Source organism: Pseudochaenichthys georgianus, chromosome 20, assembly GCF_902827115.2.
Source record: "Pseudochaenichthys georgianus chromosome 20, fPseGeo1.2, whole genome shotgun sequence".
NCBI lineage: Eukaryota > Metazoa > Chordata > Actinopteri > Perciformes > Channichthyidae > Pseudochaenichthys > Pseudochaenichthys georgianus.
The window spans coordinates 20727411-20749031 of NC_047522.1; the positions used below are offsets into that span (position 1 = coordinate 20727411).

Genomic DNA, 21621 nt, shown 5'->3' on the forward strand with positions numbered 1-21621 from the left:
CAAGGATTGTGATGAGTTGCTGATCTGGAAGTAGAACTATCTGCATACATTTTATTTAGATATGTTCATTTTGAGAAGCCGATCACTGATAATAAAATATGCATTCCTGAGTAGATTAGAATGAACCAGTGTACACTAAGCATAAGGCTCCATGAATAAAGATAAACTACCACTTAAACAGCAGAAGACAAAAACATGAACACAGGTGTACAAACAATATAAGCAGGGGTGCACATCACTGGTACGCATGCGCAGCAACAATCTGAAATGCGTACCGTCACTTGTGTCACAAAGCGCATTTGCGTACAGACGTACTTGTGAAGCTTTTCCAGAAGGCGGTTAGATCACCGGACGACAGAGTCGGTCTCCGTGTGTTTTTTCTTTCATGCTGGGGTAGGGGTGGGGGGTATATTTGATCTGCTTTTTGGCAGTCTGGTTTAAATGTGCACTGTTGCATCTACAGTATGTATTTGACCGCTCAATAACATTCTGTATGATTTTTCTTTGTAAAAAAAAAAAAAACCTTTCAAAAATAAAGTGTCAAAATAAATAAATAATTGTATTCATTTATTGGAAATTTTTTTATACAAATGGCATTTATCTTTTTTGAGAATGAGTTCTTATTTTATTTTATTTATTTGGGTCTACAACAGATGATACAAATGTATATGTCAGTAAATGTGTACTAACAGAGGCGGGGGTGTGTGTGAAAACAACGGGGACAGAGCTGCTGTCAGACGATCAGCTGTGCGACGTCATCACAAACGGACGTCGCTTCACGTGACGCTCCGGAGGAAAGGACGTCCCATTGCTCTTAAAACCCATTTCCCCGCTTCTCGTGGTTTCCTTGCGCCTCTCCATGCTTCCCTGGTGGGAGGGACTAAACGCAGGGAAACGACGCAAGTGAGGGAAGCAAGGATTCCATTTAATCAAAGTGAAACGCACCCCTGGAGTTTTTTTTTTTTTTTTTAAATCAAGGAACTAACAATTTGGGGGGAAAGTATAACAGAAAAATATATTTTAAATCAATGTTACAATCAAGAAAAATAAGAATTCAATTAATTTAATTGCACAGAAAAGAAATCTGCTGTCCAACTACTTTGGGGGGATTTTATAAAATGACCTAAGTTACACTGAATGAAAGCATCAAATAATTAAGAACTAGGAGCTGTACCACTTCCCACAGGAAAAGGTTCACGATGAATGTGTATGGTAACGTGTGTGAATTAGGAAGCTATTACTTGTCATTGCACTTGATCACGAAATCATAAAAGAGGTATCTAGGGTTGGTCGCAGCTCTAAAACAAGCCACATCGATCAAGCGGTTTGGACCAAAGAGAGTTATGTTTGAAACGTGAAAGTAGAGTCAGTTTTCAACTCAAGAGGCTGAACTCGTGACAAAAGGTGTCCCCCTTCCGTCCGGCTGTCACTCACGTGTGTTTGTCTTTGAGCAGCCATCTTGAATCTTTGCGCTCGTACATCACGATGGGAGGAACCCGGTCTGAACTCATCTTACTGCCATCAAGCTGTGGAGCAAAAACAAGCATTTCTAACAAATCAACAAAATCATATATAGTGACATTGCAGAGAGAATTGCAGGAGTACACTTTTTAATTCCTCTGATCATCTTATTGTTTCACCACTAACTTATTTCTCATCTCTACAAACGGTGTTAAAGAAGACCCATCATGCAAAAAGCACTTTTTCATGTCTTTTATACATAAATATGTGTCACCGGCGGTGTGTCGGGGAACTCACGCAGCGTCAGAAAATAAAACCCTTTCTGTTGGGGAATAATTTGCCCTGCATGTCCTCCTTCGCTCTCTGAGCAGCCGCTATCTCCCATAAGGAGGGGCTGCCCTAGCATATTGTTGATGTTGCCAGTTTGTGACCGGGAAACTCGGTCAGAGATAGTTATTGTTGTGGGACACCTGGAACGCATCCTTCTCGGGGTGTAGATGACCCCGAGCCGTAAGCGACCACAAATGTGATTCAGTGTCCTCAGCGGTTTAGTCTATCGATTGAACAATGTTGATATTACACTCTGAACTAGTTAAACCCTGGAGCTACAGGAGGGTTCTTCAGAATTGATTGTGGCATCGCTACCGTGTGGTCAACTCGTGGCCCGTGACATGTCGTGTGAATTCTCCGGCCGAAGCTCCAAATAAACCGTCAGTGTCTGCCATCAAAGCTCCAGCTCTCCTCGTGTCTGAGTCTTGACTCCACTTGCTTCAGAAGTTTCCCCCACCCTCTCTCTTTTCCTCCGTACCCAAATCTCTAAAAACGGGGCTACAATGGAGCTGATCCAGATTTGCGTCCGATATGACGGAAATGTAGGCTGGATTTACGCCCACGGCCCTATCAGAAACGTTGCTATCAGAAACAATGCCCGACTGTTTTGGACGTAATATGGTTGGTGCATATTTACATTAGCATCGCTAACCAGGCCCGGTTCTACGGGGGTGCATAAGGGTGTAAAATGTAAAGTGAACAGATATATATATATATATATATATTGAAAGTGAAAAATATTAGATATATAATAACAATAAGAAGAAGAAGAAGAATATAGTTGAAATAAATTGTAATGTTGGTTAAATAACATGCTGCTGCATTTATTTGGTCAATTTAAACGGTAGCCTAAGTAACGTTATTATGTCAGGTGTGCGTGACCTGTGCCGCTGTGCGTTCGTCATCTGCAAGGTGCTTACACAGCAGTCAATGATGGACATCAGAAAATGGTTAAAACAACCAGCCCTTAACACCAGCAGCAACACTGCATCTACTGCAGGTAATAACATTTCAGATCATGGGTACATTACGTTACCCGCGGCCGCTGTTGTGGACACTAACGTCCTCCCGCCGGGTTTGCCCGCCTCGCCCACGGAGGCGGAGCAGCCGCAGCCGTCTTCGTTGCTTCAAACACCACCACCCCTCGGCGGCACGCAAGTGCCAGAGGACCTCGGCAAAACAGAGCCTGCCCAGGTATATTTAAAAAAGTACCCAACTCACCTGTACAGTGGGGTAAGGCGCTCATTTTGCAGCTCATGGTTTCAAAACAGAGATTGGCTGGAATATTCATGTAAAAAATATGCCATCTTCTACTATGCACGTAGACATTTCTGTCTTAAAAGGAGAGTGATTTGTAAAATATCCATAAAGAAAAAGTAAATCTGCTTACAGTTCTGTTTCATATGGGTGTTGAGAGATGTATCTACAGATCTCTTCATTTTGCTCTCAAAGTGCACCAGATTGATGCTTTTAACCTCAATATTTAAAAATATATATATATCTTCCCGGGGGGCGTGCCCCCGGACCCCCCTAGAGGAGGTGAGGACCCCCCCTAGAGGGTGTTAGGTCTACTCCTCACTTATAAAAATAGCACTTTACCACTGCACCCTCTCTAATCTCAGATGCACCCTGAGTCATTTTGTTCTGGATCCGGGCCTGTCGCTAACACTCAGAGCTAACCTGTACTGGAGAGCATGGCCGTTTCTCAATCGCGAGGATGCTGGCTTGGTAGTCGTGTACTTCCAAGTCACTTCCTTCAGAAATGAAGCAAGTATGCTTCCAAGCCACGGCTTCGGAAAACGAAGAAGAATGGAACAGGCTAACAAGTGTGCCAATCTCTCTAACGGTTTTAACATACACTGTACCAAAAATAAATACCTCACGAGGTCTATCTAATTATGAACTTGCTTTACTTTCACGGAACACATTTTTGGTGATAACAAACAAATGTAACAAAGTAACATATTTACCAAAACATGTTCTAGTACGCCACTACATACTTACATTTAAATGTTTGCTGCGTCGGTTCAGGAATTCTCCACAAGGGTTTTTGAAATTGGTCCATGCGCAAAGCATTGTGGGGATTTTAAGGACGCAAAGTCTACCCATGTGCAGCCTCGAAATTTCCCCCAAACCAAGGATATATGATCCGGTTATTGTGGTATAACCGGCAAGAGAGAAAGCCTTAGAGCTCCATACTGTTTCATCACGGCAGTATTTAGTTTAGCTGCCGGGTCCCGCATGAGCTCAGCCCCTTCCTCTTTTATTTTTTATCAATTCTTTTATTTTTAAAGCTTTATACCCAAAATCAGCACTTTTGAAACAGGAAGTGAAATAGAGGGATATGAGGCATGGCTAAAATGGGTGATCTGTTTGGCATTTTTAGCAAAACAATTTATAGACATGTTTTTTATATATCTGAGACCTATGCTATTGCCTAAACATAGCATGATAGGTGCACTTTAAATCTCTTACCATTAACAAAACTGCATTGTCAAACTGCTCAGAAATCTTATCCGCTATCTTCATTGCACATGGTGTCGGGCTGTGGGGTTTAAGGGAAGAACACAGATTTAACAGAAAGTTAGAAAGGTTAACATTTGACCAAAATACTGAACTTACCAACATATTTGAACATTTTACTAAACGTTCAACAGTAAAAAGCAGGAAACTAACCTGCTGTCTGTCACACAGGCGTTGGCTTGATAGTATCCCACTATCCTCTGCTTCGTCTGTGAACACCACACATCAACCTGAATCCAGAGAGCAAACCAAAACATTAAGACATCAATTATCTCAAATGCAAAACTGGAAACTCTTACAGAAAGAGTTTTGGGTACTCTTCTCATCACAAGAAAGCTTTCTCTGCAGCACAAGAGCCAGTAAAGTCATTTGATCTGGTAAAAAACCTATTAGAGTTAGTTTCACAAGTTAATAATTTATTGTCCATTAATATGGTAAAAGGTATAGTCAATAAAACACTAATTAGATTTAGAGTGCAACAATATTTGAAGGAGATGAAAGATGGGACAATCATATCGATTTAAAAGTCAGCTGTTCGTTGACTGAGATTCATTGACCCATTTTCCTTTACCATTGCCCAATAGTTTAATGTTGACTAGATTACACTGCATGGCACAACATATTAGAAAATCGGAACATTAAACCAATAGATGAGGGCTGAGGATGTTTTTGGAAATTGTTTTTAACTTGGCCCTAACTCTGCAAAAAGGACGTGTGTATTTTCCAGCTACCTGAATAAAGTCAGACTTTGAAGTGTAGCATCCCCCAGTTTGGAATTAGTATGATAACTCAGTAAGGGGATCTGAATAGTTCTTTCACCACTGGATGTTCAGCATGAGTCCTCCTACCTGTGTCAGGGCCAGCTGGGTGATGGGAGCCAGGGGCAGGTGGGAGTGAAGCAGCGGGACACAGTCTGTCACACACACAGCCCCGCCTGCAGAGCTGGAGGACAGCAGCAGCCCGTTGATGCTGCACCGAGGGAACAGAGAGGCGTGCAGGAACATCTTCACATAGGCCCGACAAGACAGCTCTACCTCACCCATGATGATTTACTGAGAGAAGAACACAGAGAGACAACGACAGTCAAAACTGGCTTCAAAAGACGCCCAGCGGAGGCTAAATGTACGTATACATCACATGTGAACAAAATAGATGATTCCCACAAGTAGTAGTCAACAATTCACACCATAAATCAGGAAAATAAGCCCCCCCAGACCTTGTGTTTATTTCAATGGATGTAACGTTAGCTCAGGGATCAAGCTAACCGGCTGCTCCTTTAATATGTATTAGCATTAGCATGCTAGCAAACCAGAGCTGAATTCAATCTTACCTTCTGAGATATGAGATATATAGTAAGCGTAGCCTCGACAAACAGATCCGTACTTTGCAATTATCAAATATAGCTGTTCATGCGGGTTTAGAAGCGGCTGTAATGTTTTAGAAGAGCTGTTACGGCTAACTGTTTTACTTGACAGAAATCGTCTGAACGTGTGTTTCCGGTTCCGCCCATTGGAGTTTCTTCTTCCGATTGGCCGATTCTGATCCAATAGGCGCTGGGCTACATGCACTAGGTTCGTGACGTAATACTGGTCCAACAAAGTGCCAATCATTAGCAGCTGACTTTTTACAGCAGTGTGACCTCAGTTAGTGCTAGATCGTTTGATTTCGGATTACAGTTACACAGTACGAGGTTTATTTAAAAAAAGGGGGGAGATTTGTTTACGAGTGTGCTCCCTCTCACTCCTCTTCACTGTCCTCCGGATTCCTTCAGGACTCCAGAGTCGCGAAGAGCCCATGCAAAATGTAATTAAATGCGTCTACTTTTACTACCAGATGTGCTGTCAGTTGCTGCAAAAATTGCCGACTTCTCGTTTCTCATCCACGATTACGTCACTTCCGCCGCCTAAAACCCAGGAGGTATACGATCTAGCACTTGTGACCTCTAGTGGAAAGATATCATTTATGATAACAATTAATTCTGCGTGTAATAAAAACAAATTTATATAATTCAAAAAGTGGTGAAATTAGATTTAAACTGAAAGTACGGTCCTCTGCAAACTAATTCTTTAGTCAATTTAGGAATATCTCATTAGGGCTGTGTCATTATGCTCAATAGCAACACTGCAATAGTGTACATTATATTAATGCAAGTAATATAAATATAGGGAAAGAATAAAAGTGCAATAAATGCTGATGGTAAACCATTATGTAAAAATAAACAGTACATTCAAATATTGCATATTGTAATACGTAAATAAAATACTTTTAGGCTTAGATGTTAACGTTTCTGCCAATTGTAAATCCTTTGGTAGGTTAATCTTCAGCATTACAGAATGTCTGTAGTTGTGTTACCGTCCTGAGAGAACGATGGATTTAAGTGAAAACAAGTTTTTAGTTTAAAAAAATAAAGCCCCTTTCAGCTTTTTGAAAATACTTGCTCCTTCAGTTCATCAAAAACAAACGAATGTTGTAGAGACAGGATTTTGATGTATAGGAGGGAATAAACAAAATAGTAAACAATGAATTGATAAACTTTTTTATTTTGAAAGGGCAATACAGGGCTCAGTTGAAAGCAGTCTTTGACGAACCTTCAGTGTCACCTAAAACACAAAAACAGACTTTGTAAAATCAGTATTTAAAAGCTTCAGTCATATTACAGAGTTCAAATACATACCCTGCCCATTGCTGCTCTGGACTTGCGCAAGTTCATAGCCTCTTTCGTCACCATTGGTGCTGTACCTGGAAGAAAGTCAAGGTGGACAGATTACACAGATTCTGTCCATCTTTCCAATAAAACAGCATTAGCTAAACTTACCCATTTGAAGCCATTTGGGACGCAACTCCTTGGGCAACAGTTTCATAATCAATGAGGTTTGGCTGCTGCTTCTTGTTCATGATCTTAGGCAGGTAACGCGGCTGCCCAGGCAACTTCTGCCAGGGCAACTTCTGCCAGGGCAACTTCTGCCAGGGCAACTTCTGCCAGGGCAACTTCTGCCAGGGCAACTTCTTGGATGGGAAGGAAGGCATCGGTAACCAGTTAGCCCGTTTCTGCATGTAAGAACCATAGATCTTGTTCAGGTTGTCTGACAAGTGTCCTGACTGCTCAGGCTGCTGCTGGTTCTCATAGCCAGACTGCTGCCGGGGCGGGGAGCCGGACTGCTGCCGGGGCCGGGGCGGGGAGCCGGACTGCTGCCGGGGCCGGGGCGGGGAGCCGGACTGCTGCCGGGGCCGGGGCGGGGAGCCGGACTGCTGCCGGGGCCGGGGCGGGGAGCCGGACTGCTGCCGGGGCCGGGGCGGGGAGCCGGACTGCTGCCGGGGCGGGGCCGGGGCGGGGAGCCGGACTGCTGCCGGGGCCGGGGCGGGGAGCCGGACTGCTGCCGGGGCCGGGGCGGGGAGCCGGACTGCGGCCGGGGCGGGGAGCCGGACTGCGGCCGGGGCGGGGGGCCGGACTGCTGTCGGGGCGGGGGGCCGGACTGCTGTCGGGGCGGGGGGCCGGACTGCTGCCGGGGTAACTGACGCTCCGGTTGCTGGGGAGGGTAGCTTGGCTGCTGGGGCAACTGAGGCTCCGGCTGCTTGGGAGGGTAGCTTGACTGCTGGGGCAACTGAGGCTCCGGCTGCTTGGGAGGGTAGCTTGGCTGCTGGGGCAACTGAAGCTCTGGTTGCTGGGGAGGGTAGCTTGGCTGCTGGGGCAACTGAGGCTCCGGCTGCTTGGGAGGGTAGCTTGACTGCTGGGGCAACTGAGGCTCCGGCTGCTTGGGAGGGTAGCTTGGCTGCTGGGGTAACTGAGGCTTCTGGGGAGGGTAGCTTGGCTGCTGGGGCAACAGTCGCTCTGGCTGCTTGGGAGGGTAGCTTGGCTGCTGGGGCAACTGAAGCTCCGGTTGCTGGGGGGGGTAGCTTGGCTGCTGGGGCAACTGAGGCTTCTGGGGAGGGTAGCTTGTCTGCTGGGGCAACTGATGGGGCAACAGTCGCTCTGGCTGCATGGGAGGGTAGCTTGGCTGCTGGGGTAACTGACGCTCTGGCTGTTGGGGAGGGTAGCTTGGCTGCTGGGGCAACTGAGGCTTCTGGGGAGGATAGCTTGGCTGCTGGGGCAACTGAGGCTTCTGGGGAGGATAGCTTGGCTGCTGGGGCAACTGAAGCTCTGGTTGCTTGGGAGGGTAGCTTGGCTGCTGGGGCAACTGAAGCTCTGGTTGCTGGGGAGGGTAGATTGGCTGCTGGGGCAACTGAAGCTCCGGCTGCTCGGGAGGGTAGCTAGGTTGCTGGGGCAACTGAAGCTCTGGTTGCTGGGGAGGGTAGCTAGGCTGCTGGGGCAACTGAAGCTCCGGTTGCTGGGGAGGGTAGCTTGGCTGCTGGGGCAACTGAAGCTCCGGTTGCTGGGGAGGATAGCTTGGCTGCTGGGGCAACTGAAGCTCTGGTTGCTTGGGAGGGTAGCTTGGCTGCTGGGGCAACTGAAGCTCTGGTTGCTTGGGAGGGTAGCTTGGCTGCTGGGGCAACAGTCGCTCTGGCTGCATGGGAGGGTAGCTTGGCTGCTGGGGTAACTGACGCTCCGGCTGTTGGGGAGGGTAGCTTGGCTGCTGGGGCAACTGAGGCTTCTGGGGAGGATAGCTTGGCTGCTGGGGCAACTGAGGCTTCTGGGGAGGATAGCTTGGCTGCTGGGGCAACTGAAGCTCTGGTTGCTTGGGAGGGTAGCTTGGCTGCTGGGGCAACTGAAGCTCCGGCTGCTCGGGAGGGTAGCTAGGTTGCTGGGGCAACTGAAGCTCCGGTTGCTGGGGAGGGTAGCTAGGCTGCTGGGGCAACTGAAGCTCCGGTTGCTGGGGAGGGTAGCTTGGCTGCTGGGGCAACTGAAGCTCCGGTTGCTGGGGAGGGTAGCTTGGCTGCTGGGGCAACTGAGGGTTCTGGGGAGGGTAGCTTGGCTGCTGAGGCAACTGAGGCTTCTGGGGAGGGTAGCTTGGCTGCTGGGGCAACTGAAGCTCCGGCTGCTTGCGAGGGTAGCTAGGTTGCTGGGGCAACAGTCGCTCTGGCTGCTTGGGAGGGTAGCTTGGCTGCTGGGGCAACTGAAGCTCGGGTTGCTGGGGAGGGTAGCTTGGCTGCTGGGGAAACTGAGGCTCCGGCTGCTTAGCAGGGTAGCTTGACTGCTGGGGCAACTGAGGCTCCGGCTGCTTGGCAGGGTAGCTTGGCTGCTGGGGCAACTGAGGCTTCTGGGGAGGGTAGCTTGGCTGCTGGGGCAACTGAGGCTTCTGGGGAGGGTAGCTTGGCTGCTGGGGCAACTGAGGCTTCTGGGGAGGGTAGCTTGGCTGCTGGGGCAACTGAAGCTCCGGTTGCTTGGGAGGGTAGCTTGGCTGCTGGGGCAACTGAGGCTTCTGGGGAGGGTAGCTTTGCTGCTGGGGCAACTGAAGCTCCGGCTGCTTGGGAGGGTAGCTAGGTTGCTGGGGCAACAGTCGCTCTGGCTGCTCGGGAGGGGAGCTTGGCTGCTGGGGCAACTGAAGCTCCAGTTGCTGGGGAGGGTGTCTTGGCTGCTGGGGCAACTGAGGCTTCTGGGGAGGGTAGCTTGGCTGCTGAGGCAACTGAGGCTTCTGGGGAGGGTAGCTTGGCTGCTGGGGCAACTGAAGCTCCGGCTGCTTGCGAGGGTAGCTAGGTTGCTGGGGCAACAGTCGCTCTGGTTGCTTAGGAGGGTAGCTTGGCTGCTGGGGCAACTGAAGCTCGGGTTGCTGGGGAGGGTAGCTTGGCTGCTGGGGCAACTGAGGCTCCGGCTGCTTAGCAGGGTAGCTTGGCTGCTGAGGCAACTGAGGCTTCTGGGGAGGGTAGCTTGGCTGCTGGGGCAACTGAGGCTCCGGCTGCTTGCGAGGGTAGCTAGGTTGCTGGGGCAACAGTCGCTCTGGCTGCTTGGGAGGGTAGCTTGGCTGCTGGGGCAACTGAAGCTCGGGTTGCTGGGGAGGGTAGCTTGGCTGCTGGGGCAACTGAGGCTCCGGCTGCTTAGCAGGGTAGCTTGACTGCTGGGGCAACTGAGGCTCCGGCTGCTTGGCAGGGTAGCTTGGCTGCTGGGGCAACTGAGGCTTCTGGGGAGGGTAGCTTGGCTGCTGGGGCAACTGAGGCTTCTGGGGAGGGTAGCTTGGCTGCTGGGGCAACTGAGGCTTCTGGGGAGGGTAGCTTGGCTGCTGGGGCAACTGAGGCTTCTGGGGAGGGTAGCTTGGCTGCTTGGGCAACAGTCGATCTGGCTGCTGGGGAGGGTAGCTTCGTTGCTGGGGCAACAGTCGATCCGGCTGCTTGGGAGGGTAGCTTGGCTGCTGGGGCAACTGAGGCTTCTGGAGCAGGTAGCTAGGTTGCTGGGGAAACTGACGCTCTGGCTGCTGAGGTTTGTAGTTCTGTAGTTGAAGCTGCCGGGGTTTGTAGTTCTGTAGTTGAAGCTGCTGGGGTTTGTAGTTCTTTAGTTGAGGCTTTTGACCGTACACAGTCATCTGTGGCTGTTGAGGACAAAAATGTACCTTTATTATTATTACTCTTATGCCTAAGTCGGAGATCATTTTACCTACCTAGAGACTATGGGAACATTTTTATCTGTGCCGTTTACATCCCACCCAATGGGAACGCATCTTTTTGAACAAATCTTTGAAGTGAACGAGATGAACTGATTCCTCCCACAAAACGGTTCGTTTGTTTGAGTCGCCGCCTTCCGCCAAAAGCCAAAGAGAAGCTGTTCGCGAACGACGAACTTAAAAATAACTGGCGGCAACAGTTCTGAACCGCTTCCTACAGTTCTTTTATCTTACATCCCTTTCTTTCAAGAGGAGGGTCCCGTTACACACAGTTTTTCGCCAGTCAACGTGTATTAAAGTTTAAATCTTCCGGATGAGCACAGCTGCGTGTCTCCGTCCTGTCAGATTAGACTTCACTCGCGTTTATGTCCATATCGAGAGAAAGATAAATAATCTGAATTCAGTGTGCAGTTTACTTTGACGCGGGGGTGAGCAGCAGAGGTGGGGAGAGGCGGGGCTATTGCCTCATCATTATCAGAAAATGATCGTATAGGGCGTACACACGGAGCCGTTTGACCCCCCCAAGAGCGTTGCGTATGCCGTTCTATCCACCTTGGGACCCGTTATCGTTTCCGCAGTCGTTTAGTGCCGTATTCGGTCGTCCTCGTGTGGCCGAACGGTCTATATGACACTAAACAGCAACGCAAACGACCGTTTTATAAGTTGCTGAAATACATTTTTAGATGGTAATTGGTAATGTGTGGCATGTTGTAGCTGCTCACCTTGTATGCATTTGAGGTTGAAGCAACACCGTGCGGCCAAGTGCTAGAAGAAGACCAGTCTCCAATGTTGAAGCCACTTGAGTCTGGGCGATAGCCTGCAACTGGCACATCTCCATACTCCTCAGTAGATCTAATAACGCGAACTGCAGAACAAACGTTTTTTAGCCCATGCAGAAAAAAACCAAGCAGCTTCACAACGTGACTAAACTTACAATTTGCTTGATTTCCCCCAACAGCTAGCAAGGACATCAGCAACCATCTAGACAAGAAAATCCAAAGTTACTATCATATACTGTAAGAATGAGTTTCACAATTTAAATAATTACACAAACGTTTTGTAAAACTCACCTGAGGAACCCCATAGCGACAGCTAGCAGAGTCACTTTGTCTGAACACCAAACCACTCAACTGAACCAGTCAGAAAAGAAGAAGTGACTGCAGAAACTCAGGAGCCCTTTTTAAGCTCACCCATCTTTCCTTGTTGATTAGCTGGACATATGAGTCATTAAAGGCAGGTGTGTCTAATTGGCTGAGGTCCACTGCATTATGGGAACTATTCAGAAGCCATTTGCATTTCACTCTTTCCGTATGTTTAAAAAGGTTGTTGCAAAACGTTTGGTATCCTCTCCTGACAGTACAACAGCACAATATACTTTTTGTAAACGTATACCTTGTCATTATTATGTTATTTCAGCCACACTTAATATCATGACTTAAACATTTACAGGATAAATCACATGCATTATAAAACAGACACATACATCTGTTTGTTATTTGGCTCTTAAAACTTCCAATTTAATATAATATATATTTGATGAATTAGACCAAGGAACGATAAACATAACCAATTATAAATTGAGAATATATAATGTATCTAAATGTATCATAATAAATATAATTTAAGCATTTATATATATATATATATAAATCAAAGGTGTCTTTTCTATACATGTTTTCATTAATAAAATAAACTACATTTCCCATCAGCAACCACATTACCTAATGCATAATCTACTTCCTGGAAACAATTTTCAAAATAAGAGAATGTCCCTATTCTGTTTGCAGTTGCCACTTTGAGATTGACTGCAAATCTTTAAATCAGCTTTTATTTTGAAATCGGGGTCATTCCTCCGTATATTGTCAATCCCTTGCGGAGACACCGATCGCCTGCAGCCGGTAGAGTGTAATCCGTGTGGAGAACGGTGGGCTTTAGACAGGTAGACTACCGCCGCGATGAGGCTCCGTTTGGCCGGTGCCGTGCTGCTGTCGGCGGCCGCTTACTACGTCTACCTGCCGCTACCGAGCGGGGTGAGCGAGCCGTGGAAGCTGATGCTGCTGGACGCGCTGTTCCGGAGCTTCATGCAGGCGGTGAGAGCCGGAGGATAATTTACACTAAACAGGTTGTTGAGAGGGGAACAGCAAGCCGTCAGGGTTATGGAATTACAAGAAAACAAACACAGTATCCACAACAGCCACCATGCACATCTTGAATTTGTATACTATCCTGGGTTTATATGTCTGCCCTTGTATAAATCTATATTATTCTCTCTCTTCTCTTTTTTTTTTCTTGTATAGAACATTTTCAATTATCCGGAATATTTTACATTGTGTATTATTTGTGATATATGTATTTTCTACTGTAGATATGTTTTTGCTGTATTTTATTATGTCTATCATTTATTATACCTTTCAAATAGTGTAATGCCTGAACACACTGCTGCTATAACACAATAATTTCCCAACTTTTAATCCATATCTAATCCATCTATCTATTTAGAAGTGAGGAGAGATGAATGTGACAGTACATAAACATTAACATGGAGAGGTGACAGCAGCACAACATTTATTAATAGAAATGTTGTATAACATACAAAATGGTACGGTAGTATTCAGCTAATCTGCCTTTAAACATCCAAATCCTATAATCGTATGCAGCATTGTGAGGCAACAAGTTTCTACTCTAGTTTAAAGTGCAGGACGAGTTTTCACACCCTGCTCATTCTTTCCATCCAGCCTGTCAAGCTTTTTAACGGCAGGGAGGGGCTCCAGACTCAGAGAGAGATCACACCTGATTTACATTTAAATTAATGATTAAATACTAAGTTGTACGCTTAAGGATAAAACATGTATGGAAGTTACGTTGTCACCAGAAATTTTCTACCAATACAATTTTGATTTCAGTGTCTTTTCTTTACCCAGGAATGAACACATTGTTCTCTCCGGTATAGAAAAATCCTTGAAATAACTGCCATGTGTGTTTGTATTTTCAGAGTGACGTGGCCCACGCTCTGGGTGTGTGCCATCGGATCCACCTGTTGAACCACGTGGTGTCCTGGGTGGAGGAGATCGAGGCTCGCTCCTGCCCCGCGGTCCACGTGACGGACACCGTGCTGGGCGGCGTGCCGACCCGAGTCTTCCAGCCCAAGGGAGGCAAGCAGCTGAAGAGAGGAGTCATATATTTCCACGGTGGAGGATGGGCGCTTTGCAGTGGAAGTGAGTGTTAAAAAGTTGGAAAGATGCCCAAAGAAAAGGGAAGATTGACAATGAACATTTCAACTTTTTGGGTTAACATGCATCACTGTGGAAAGCCAGTGGGACATGTAATAATTAGAGTATTGTTGACATGATATCACTTATCTGCCTCACAGGGATGCGATCATATGACCATCTTTGTCGTAAAATGGCGGAAGACCTGGACTCTGTCGTCATGTCTGTGGAGTAAGTTCTGTCACATTGCAGCAAATGTAATCTTGTTATTAATTGTCAATATTTAGCTGAGTATAAAAACCACAATCATTCCAAAACAGAGAAAAAAGTTCTTAAAAATAGTGTATTGGAAAACATATTTCCAAAGGTGCCTTATTATCTTCAGTTTTTAATATAAAACGGTTGGTTATCAGGGTTTGATTAATTTGTGGAAAAAAACGAGTTATTTATTTAATGAATTACTTGAATTAATCAATTAATCTCCCTTGTTTTCTTTTTGTGCATCTCTTGTCACTTTTTACTATACATTTTGAAGCATAATCTGAGCTCTAGTTAATGCAAACAATACTTTTTGTGTTACAGTTCTACTTACATCAGCATTAATGTAAGATGCTTGCGGATATTAAATCTGGAAGAAAACATATTTTTAAAACTGAAAAATTGGATCCCACTTATAAGTGCCCCTGTGTCAATTCAACAGAAACACCAGACCTGCCGTATCTTTGAATCATGTTTTAAAGTGTTGCATATACGGGTCCCAAAAGTTTGGGTACCACAGCAACAATAAATGATATCTGTAGAAAACAGAAAAGTGCAGCAGCAAGAATTAGACACAGGATCCGATTGATCGCCTGGATTGCTTCTCTCAAAATTCAAAGTACACATAGTTACATTCAAATAGCTGTACTTTACAAACATATCACATTTCTCCATTTAAGTTATCCGTCTGTCACAGTCATTTACTGTATCTCAAGGAGAAATTCAACCATAAACAATATAAACTCATAACGCTATCAAATAATACTTTCTATCAATATATCTATCTTTACCAAATATAACATATTATGGAGCTCACATAAATACACTGTCAGTGTTAATAAACAAAAAACAAGGCAATGTGCCTGCAAGACTTCACTCAGGTGAACAACACAGATTATCCGTGCGCAGCAGCTAACCTGCCTGCGAGCCTTCGCTCAGGTCACCTTTACACACGGTGCGGCTGAAGCCCGCGAAAATGGCATCTATAGTTGCCGACAGTTTAGTATTTTTAAAATACCGTTACTATGTCAAACATGCTCAAAACTTTCTGACACACTCTCTTAAACATCTCTAACATTATATCTCATTTACACAAGTTAACATCGATCATTTTTATCATGTACTGACCTGTAGAAAACAGAAAAATGCAGCAGCAAGAATTAGACACAGGATCCGATTGATCGTCTGGATTGCTTCTGACTGAGTAGAGATGGGCGAGTCCTGATTCATCCGGATCATTAACCCGGATCCTAGAAATGAGCTGGTCGTGACGAGTCTCCCCTCTCCATTAACCCGAGTCCTTTGAGTCCTACACCTGGTGTGACGTACAAATTAAAACTATAAATTGTGTCACTCGCTACTCTCTTTATAACACATAGCCGCGGGAAGTCATTTTGCTCAGGGGGTGCTGCCAAAAGTGGGGAGGGGGGCCACTTTAAAAAAACCGCGGTGCCCGGCTGTCAACGATATGAGCCGCATAAATTATTTGTTAAAGGCGAGACACGGCAGGCAAAAACATCGTTTTTCATGCACTGGTAAATGTTGAGATGTTGTGCAATTTTGACATGTTTTCTTTCAGGCTTTTGGAAGGAAAACGTACAAATTACACAATTAAGTGTTTATTTTACTTAGTTTGTCTATTTGTGTCTGTATATTTCTCCTAAATTCACCAAAAGTTAGCATTCTAACGTAACATAAAGTACCGTGACCGCTGTTTGCACCATGTCATCAGAAGTATCAACGCTCCGTCTCTCCTGCACAATCTCATCGGATCCAAATATGGTCATTTCCTTTGTATCAGCAACCAATCGTGAAAGTACAAAAGGGTCTTAAACCAAGAAACGAAATTTCATTGGCTGGTGTCAACTTCTGACAACGTGATTCGTTCAGATGCGTCACGTGGTGTGCTAAAACACATCCTGGTTAGCTTTCCGCTAGACATTTAAATCTCAAAATGGCAAAATAACGGCGAAAAAACTTTCACAGAGAAGACAACAATTGTCACTTGCACGAAACCTTCCAGTTATATTCCTATCAATATTATGAAGGCTTTTACAGAAGGGTTTGTTCATATATCATTCATAGCCTGAATTTTACAACATTGTATACCTAAAAACATGGCGAAAATTGATATTTTAGGGCTGTTGACAGTATTTTCTGATTTATGGAGTGATAAAAAGAGATATCCAATATCCCTTCTGTAAAAGCCTTAGATACTAATATGACTACGAAATTAAACAAGAATTGTGAACCTGGCTTTATCCAAAGTTCAGATTTTGGTTCCTGAAATGTGTTAAAAAATATGCGCATATCTGGATTGCTTCTGAGGACTGGAGGGGGCGGAAGTGTCCCCCCTAAGATAACCCCGGCGTCACCGCTCACCTGCCAAAGGTTCCACCTTGGTGCTACTTACTATTACTGTTTCTCAAACTGTACAGATAAACCATCAAATGATATGAATGTCACCAAAATAAATACAGATAATGTTGAGCTTTTCAAAACAATAAATTCACTGTTTAGCAAAAATAAATAAAAGTAAATACACAAATAATTGTACCATTTTTGGGGTGTACCACACATACAATTATATAATCTTGATTTTCTTGTATTTCCTGTGCCTATAGTTACCGTCTCGCTCCAGATGCGGTGTTCCCGGCGCAGTATCACGATGCGTTAGCGGCGTCCCGGGCCTTCCTGTCTGCTGAGGTTTTGGAGCGCTACAGCATCGACCCGGAGAGGGTGTGTGTGTCGGGGGACAGCGCCGGGGGAAACCTGGCTGCTGCTGTGGCACAAGAGGTAGAAAAACAAACACACACATAACATAATAATATGACATATTAGCAGTAAGTTAAATCTCCTTCTAAAAGATGAAAACAAGTGCTCTGTTGTTGTGTTAAACTGTCAATTGCTTCAACTATTAGCAGTCCCAGAATGTCATGAGTTTAGGTTCCATTGATGAGTTGTGAAATAGCCCTGCCTTTGTCCACAGCTCAGCTCTGACGACGCTCTGACGGTGAACTTCAAGCTGCAGGCGCTGATCTACCCCGTGCTGCAGGCGCTCGACTTCTACACCCCGTCCTACCAGCAGAACCGGGACGTGCCCATCCTCTACAGGCCCATCATGGCTCGCTACTGGCTGCAGTACCTGGGGGCCGACACCTCCCTGGAGCCCCTCCTGCTGGCCAACAACCACAGCTCCCTGGACCAGCCGGCCCTCAGTAGCAGCATCCGCTCCAAGCTGGACTGGACCGCTCTGCTGCCGGCCGAGCGCAGGAAGCACTTCCAGCCGGTGGTGAGAGAAACGGGATCGCCGCGGGTCATGGGCGAGGTTCCCCAGCTGATTGACGTGAGGGCGGCACCGCTGCTGGCGGAGCAGGGGGTTCTGGGTAGGACGCCCAAAGCATACGTCATGACGTGTGAGTTTGACGTGCTGAGGGACGACGGGTTGATGTATGTCAGGCGGCTGCAGGACGCCGGCGTCACGGTGACAAGCGATCACTACGAGGACGGTTTTCATGGCTGCATGGTGTTTGCGTATCTTCCGATGATGTCTAAGGTTGGATGGAGAAGCATGAACAACTACATCCACTGGCTGGACCAGAATCTGTAGACGGAGATCTAGATCCTCTTGAAGTCGTGGTTGCACCAAAGGTGGACCGGAGCAGTGGGGCTGGTACTTGAGAGCTCCCTCGAATCGGTGATGAGGAGACTTTGATGAAATGGTGGTTTAGGTAAAAACAATCCTGACCTGTAACACAGAACATCAAAGGTTTGATCTACTGTACCCTGAGCAACACGCCAAACAAGACATACAACTACCTACATTACAACTATCCATCTATGAGCATTAATGTAAGAAAACATGCTGTTTTCCTGGAGGACTTAACAGACACCTGAACATCTTCCTTGAGCACTTCTGCCACACTGTGCACACAAACAGGTCTTTAAAGCAAGTATATCTACTCAGTGTAACAGAACTTCACCGAACCTGAAAACCAAAACATTTCCAATAAAATTAAACCAAAGAAAGGAGTACCTGAATTACTTTTCCAAAAAAGAAAAAAGTTCTATGCAGTTTGAGTCAATACTAAATAGCAAATTGTAGGAAATATTTTCATAGTCAACTCCAATTTGTTTTTAGATCCTTTCAAGTTTGTTTTATCCCAATTTTAAAATGTATCTCAAATAAATAAACACACACACCTGCATTTACAGAACTAAAAGTATATAATATATATATATATATATATATATTTATAACGGGTTCAAAAATTGTATTTAAAACATAAAATATGGGAGAAAATCTAATAAAAAAAATACCAATCGCACCCAATGTATGGATTGGATGCATTATGTTATTTATCCATGTATTTCTTTATGTAACCTTTAGGGATAATCACACAGCTTTCCATGTTTTTCGCACCAGAACCAGAAGCAGGACAATATCCAACAACTTCTGGGGAAATAATATCAACAAATATCTTTTACTCGTTTAAAAAACTCTAGTATATTTTTGTAAAATATGACTACTTTTAGAGGTCTCTCACTTGTTCTTTTATGATGCACTGAGACATCCAGCTTGCACACACACATAACAAAGCCTGTCAAGATTACAGAGTGTGCACGTGGTAAAAGTATGCCAGAGTTCACAGTTGCTTATACTTACTGTATTGTGCAATATTGTATGTTTTGAACGTGTCCCTGCCTTTCTGATGACCACTGTACTGCAGAGCCAATGCAATTATGTTAATGACGATGATAGCTGTGAAATGTATGCGATGAATTACTGTATCACCGAGAGAGAACAGATCGTGTTTCTGCTGCTGGCCCAAAACGAATACAACGAACCGACGACAGCGAGTGACTGACAGTTTTCTGGCTTTGGGCCCAAAACGCCGCGAGCCAGCAGTGTATGGGGGTTATTCCCTATCTTTATTCAAGAGCGTGGTATTTAAATTTGAGAGCATACTTTATGTATTTCTTTCCCACAAACCCTGTCCTGGCACTCAAATAGTGCCTGCTTGCACTTAGATTTGCTCTGCTTCTGCTCAAACTGTACGCTTGCACTCAGATATATTGCTGTTTACAGATTTGTTCTGTTCTCATATTTATTCTGTGCGCGCTCGAAACTGTTGTGCAACAATCCTGTCAAAATCCCTCAACCAATAGGAGGCCAGGTGTCCTTGCGGGTGCGTTCGCGTTACTTATTACAGCGTCCCGTAAGGGCGGTCCTTTGGTTTATAAACTCCCGCCCTCCACAAGGAATAACCCCCATAGCAGTGCAGCAGAAACACTGAGCCAAGGGGGGGTCATTACTTCACATTTACCAGGAAGAAATGTTGAAATTGTAACACTGGCAATCATTTTCTCCTTTTCTTTTTTAGAGGAAAGTGGATTTCTGTGAGGAATGTCCCAACCATACTCATGCACATGTTTTGTATACATTCCAGTGACTATGTTTAATATACTTATTTAGGCAAATATGATATCATTTATAAAGAAATTAGCTAACACAATTAGTGACAACACAATATTTGTATAATGTACTGTCTGTGTTTTATCATGTGGGATTTATCTTGGAGATTTTTCTGTCAGGGTAAGACGAGAACTTATGGCAAAAGTGTGTTTTTAGTCACAATTCATAACGAAACGTTTTAATATATACATTAACGAGTTGAAGCACAACAAAAGAATTAACTGAATATATAATGGAGAAAGAATATACAGATTATCATATTATAAACAAGACATTTTGTGAGATCTATCCAAATGATTCAAGAAGAAAAAACTGAAGTATTAATGATATAGGGTAACTATGCAAAGATATGATACAGTATGAATATTTGTAAAAGATATAGTTACATATAAAATATATGATTGTCTTTTTGTTGTTTTTGGCTTTAAGAAAAGAACATTTGCAGTTACAATTATTTTTTTCTTAATAAATACACTGATGAGGGAAATGTAATCGGCAACATTTGAGTCTCTTAGCAATTAAAACTTTAGAAGAATAGTCACATTTTCAAATCATTGTAGACTGATTTTTTTTTCTTTTCTTACACTTTGTTGACTAAAAGCACATTTTTCAATAATGAAAACAATCTCACCACAGGTCCATCGCTCTTGTGGAGGTGTGAGGATCATATGAAGCACAAGACGTCTTCTCCATGTTGACTTCAAATGGACATTTGACATTATATATATTTTTTATCAGATGATGGATTCACATTTTAACGTCAATCAATAACATTTCCAAACTGACAAACTTCACTGGGAGAAAGAACACAAATAATGAGAGCAAAATATCTGCCAGAAAAGAGAGTATTGTTAGCATACACTTCAGGTCCTTACCACCCTGTTATGTTACTTTGTTTGTTTACTTGTGCTATTGGAGCATGTTCACTTCCTGTGGGGGTTGCAGTGTTTATAACATGCAAGCTAATGTGAGCAGAGTTCACTCAGTCACCAGATGTTGTTGCTTGGACTTGAAATGACAGTAACTTGATTCCTTTTTGCTATAACAAATGTTTGATATCTGTGAGGGTTCGAGGGGGTAATTAAAAATGTTCATACTCTGCTATTTTGTGATTTATTTATGAGAAAATATTTATATTGAAACACATATTAAAATGGTTGTGTTTCCTTGTTTTGTGAAAGATCACAATTCACACATATTGGAAATCATTTGTCTTGTTCATTATAACATGTTTGAAATGTAGCTGTCCCCTTCAAGCATCAAGTATAATAAAACGAAATAGAGTTTACTTGAAAATATTTAATTTATTTATCATACTTTTAAATTATTAATGTATAACTTATGTTACTGATTATAATTAGTTGCCATAGGTATTAAAACATAATAAATATGTTCATTATTTAATTATATTAAAGATATGTCAAGTGTATTGTGTCTTTTTAGTTTAATACAATAATAGTTTAGTGAGTTATATTCATCATATTAATGGTAAAAATATTGATCCCTTTATAATTATAGATCACTTTAAATTGCTGTTTGAATGTGAATTATTCCTAATGATCATTATAGAAAATTAAATACATTTTTAAAATACTTTTAATCAAATATTTATTATTTAAAAATGTTTACCTTATGCCAATATAATTTGTCTTGATAGTTTTTGAGTGATTTGTTATTTAATTATTAGTTATTAATTTAAACAGTAATGGTATTCATTTAGACATCATGTTTTTTTTTTAAATAATTTGTTAATACAAGTTTGACACAGGAGATGGCGCCAAATCCTCCTCCTGAACACCATCGACCAATCAGGAGGTCAGCTGTTATAAGGGAA

General features: G+C 44.0%; 3 protein-coding genes and 2 long non-coding RNA genes across 7 annotated transcripts in view; 1 reads left to right on the forward strand and 4 right to left on the reverse strand.

Moving 5' to 3' along the window:
- The window catches only part of emc9 (ER membrane protein complex subunit 9), a 16000-nt gene extending 10176 nt beyond the window's left edge, over positions 1-5824 (reverse strand). The window contains exons 1-5 of the mRNA XM_034109253.2: positions 5645-5824; positions 5163-5366; positions 4468-4544; positions 4267-4336; positions 1435-1526 (exon numbers count right to left, since the gene is read on the reverse strand). Coding sequence (XP_033965144.1) covers positions 1435-1526; positions 4267-4336; positions 4468-4544; positions 5163-5357 — 434 coding nt within the window. The 5' untranslated portion in view covers positions 5358-5366; positions 5645-5824. The remainder of the gene's footprint in view (positions 1-1434; positions 1527-4266; positions 4337-4467; positions 4545-5162; positions 5367-5644) is intronic.
- LOC117466090 (neutral cholesterol ester hydrolase 1-like) lies at positions 5405-20889 on the forward strand. Of its 3 annotated transcripts, none has more exons than XM_034109238.2 (5): positions 5405-5436; positions 13837-14059; positions 14215-14284; positions 16936-17107; positions 17301-20889. In XM_034109238.2, exons 3-5 carry the CDS (start codon positions 14217-14219, stop codon positions 17919-17921), a joined length of 861 nt encoding a protein of 286 aa, XP_033965129.1. In that variant the 5' UTR covers positions 5405-5436; positions 13837-14059; positions 14215-14216; the 3' UTR covers positions 17922-20889. The 3 variants fall into 3 exon arrangements, with proteins under 3 accessions (XP_033965129.1, XP_033965128.1, XP_033965126.1); XM_034109237.2 differs by lacking the exon at positions 5405-5436 and adding an exon at positions 5960-6117; XM_034109235.2 differs by lacking the exon at positions 5405-5436 and adding an exon at positions 12709-12934.
- LOC117466110 (uncharacterized) lies at positions 6835-7338 on the reverse strand. Its single transcript, XR_004554237.1, has 3 exons — positions 7130-7338; positions 6989-7053; positions 6835-6914 (listed from the first exon to the last, which is right to left on the reverse strand). It is a non-coding gene; the product is annotated as an uncharacterized lncRNA (long non-coding RNA).
- On the reverse strand, positions 7389-12008 carry LOC117465657 (uncharacterized). Its single transcript, XM_034108611.1, has 4 exons — positions 11915-12008; positions 11779-11825; positions 11567-11709; positions 7389-10772 (listed from the first exon to the last, which is right to left on the reverse strand). Exons 1-4 carry the CDS (start codon positions 11926-11928, stop codon positions 7389-7391), a joined length of 3588 nt encoding a protein of 1195 aa, XP_033964502.1. The 5' UTR covers positions 11929-12008.
- LOC117466113 (uncharacterized) lies at positions 13955-17029 on the reverse strand. The gene is made up of 4 exons (XR_004554240.2): positions 16940-17029; positions 15440-15626; positions 14213-14291; positions 13955-14046 (listed from the first exon to the last, which is right to left on the reverse strand). It is a non-coding gene; the product is annotated as an uncharacterized lncRNA (long non-coding RNA).
- Positions 20890-21621: the final 732 nt, after the last annotated feature.

What these genes read in the sequence shown, in the direction of transcription:
- LOC117465657 (XM_034108611.1), bottom strand. An exon ending in TGGGGGAAATCAAGCAAATT is followed by an intron (nt 11,710 to 11,778) that starts GTAAGTTTAGTC and finishes TTTGTTCTGCAG; the next exon opens with TTCGCGTTATTAGATCTACT. An exon ending in CAACCTCAAATGCATACAAG is followed by an intron (nt 10,773 to 11,566) that starts GTGAGCAGCTAC and finishes TGTCCTCAACAG; the next exon opens with CCACAGATGACTGTGTACGG.
- LOC117466090 (XM_034109235.2), top strand. Translation starts at nt 12,800, where the DNA reads ATGAGGCTCCGTTTGGCCGGTGCCGTGCTGCTGTCGGCGGCCGCTTAC. An exon ending in TCCGGAGCTTCATGCAGGCG is followed by an intron (nt 12,935 to 13,836) that starts GTGAGAGCCGGA and finishes TTGTATTTTCAG; the next exon opens with AGTGACGTGGCCCACGCTCT. An exon ending in CTGCTGCTGTGGCACAAGAG is followed by an intron (nt 17,108 to 17,300) that starts GTAGAAAAACAA and finishes CTTTGTCCACAG; the next exon opens with CTCAGCTCTGACGACGCTCT.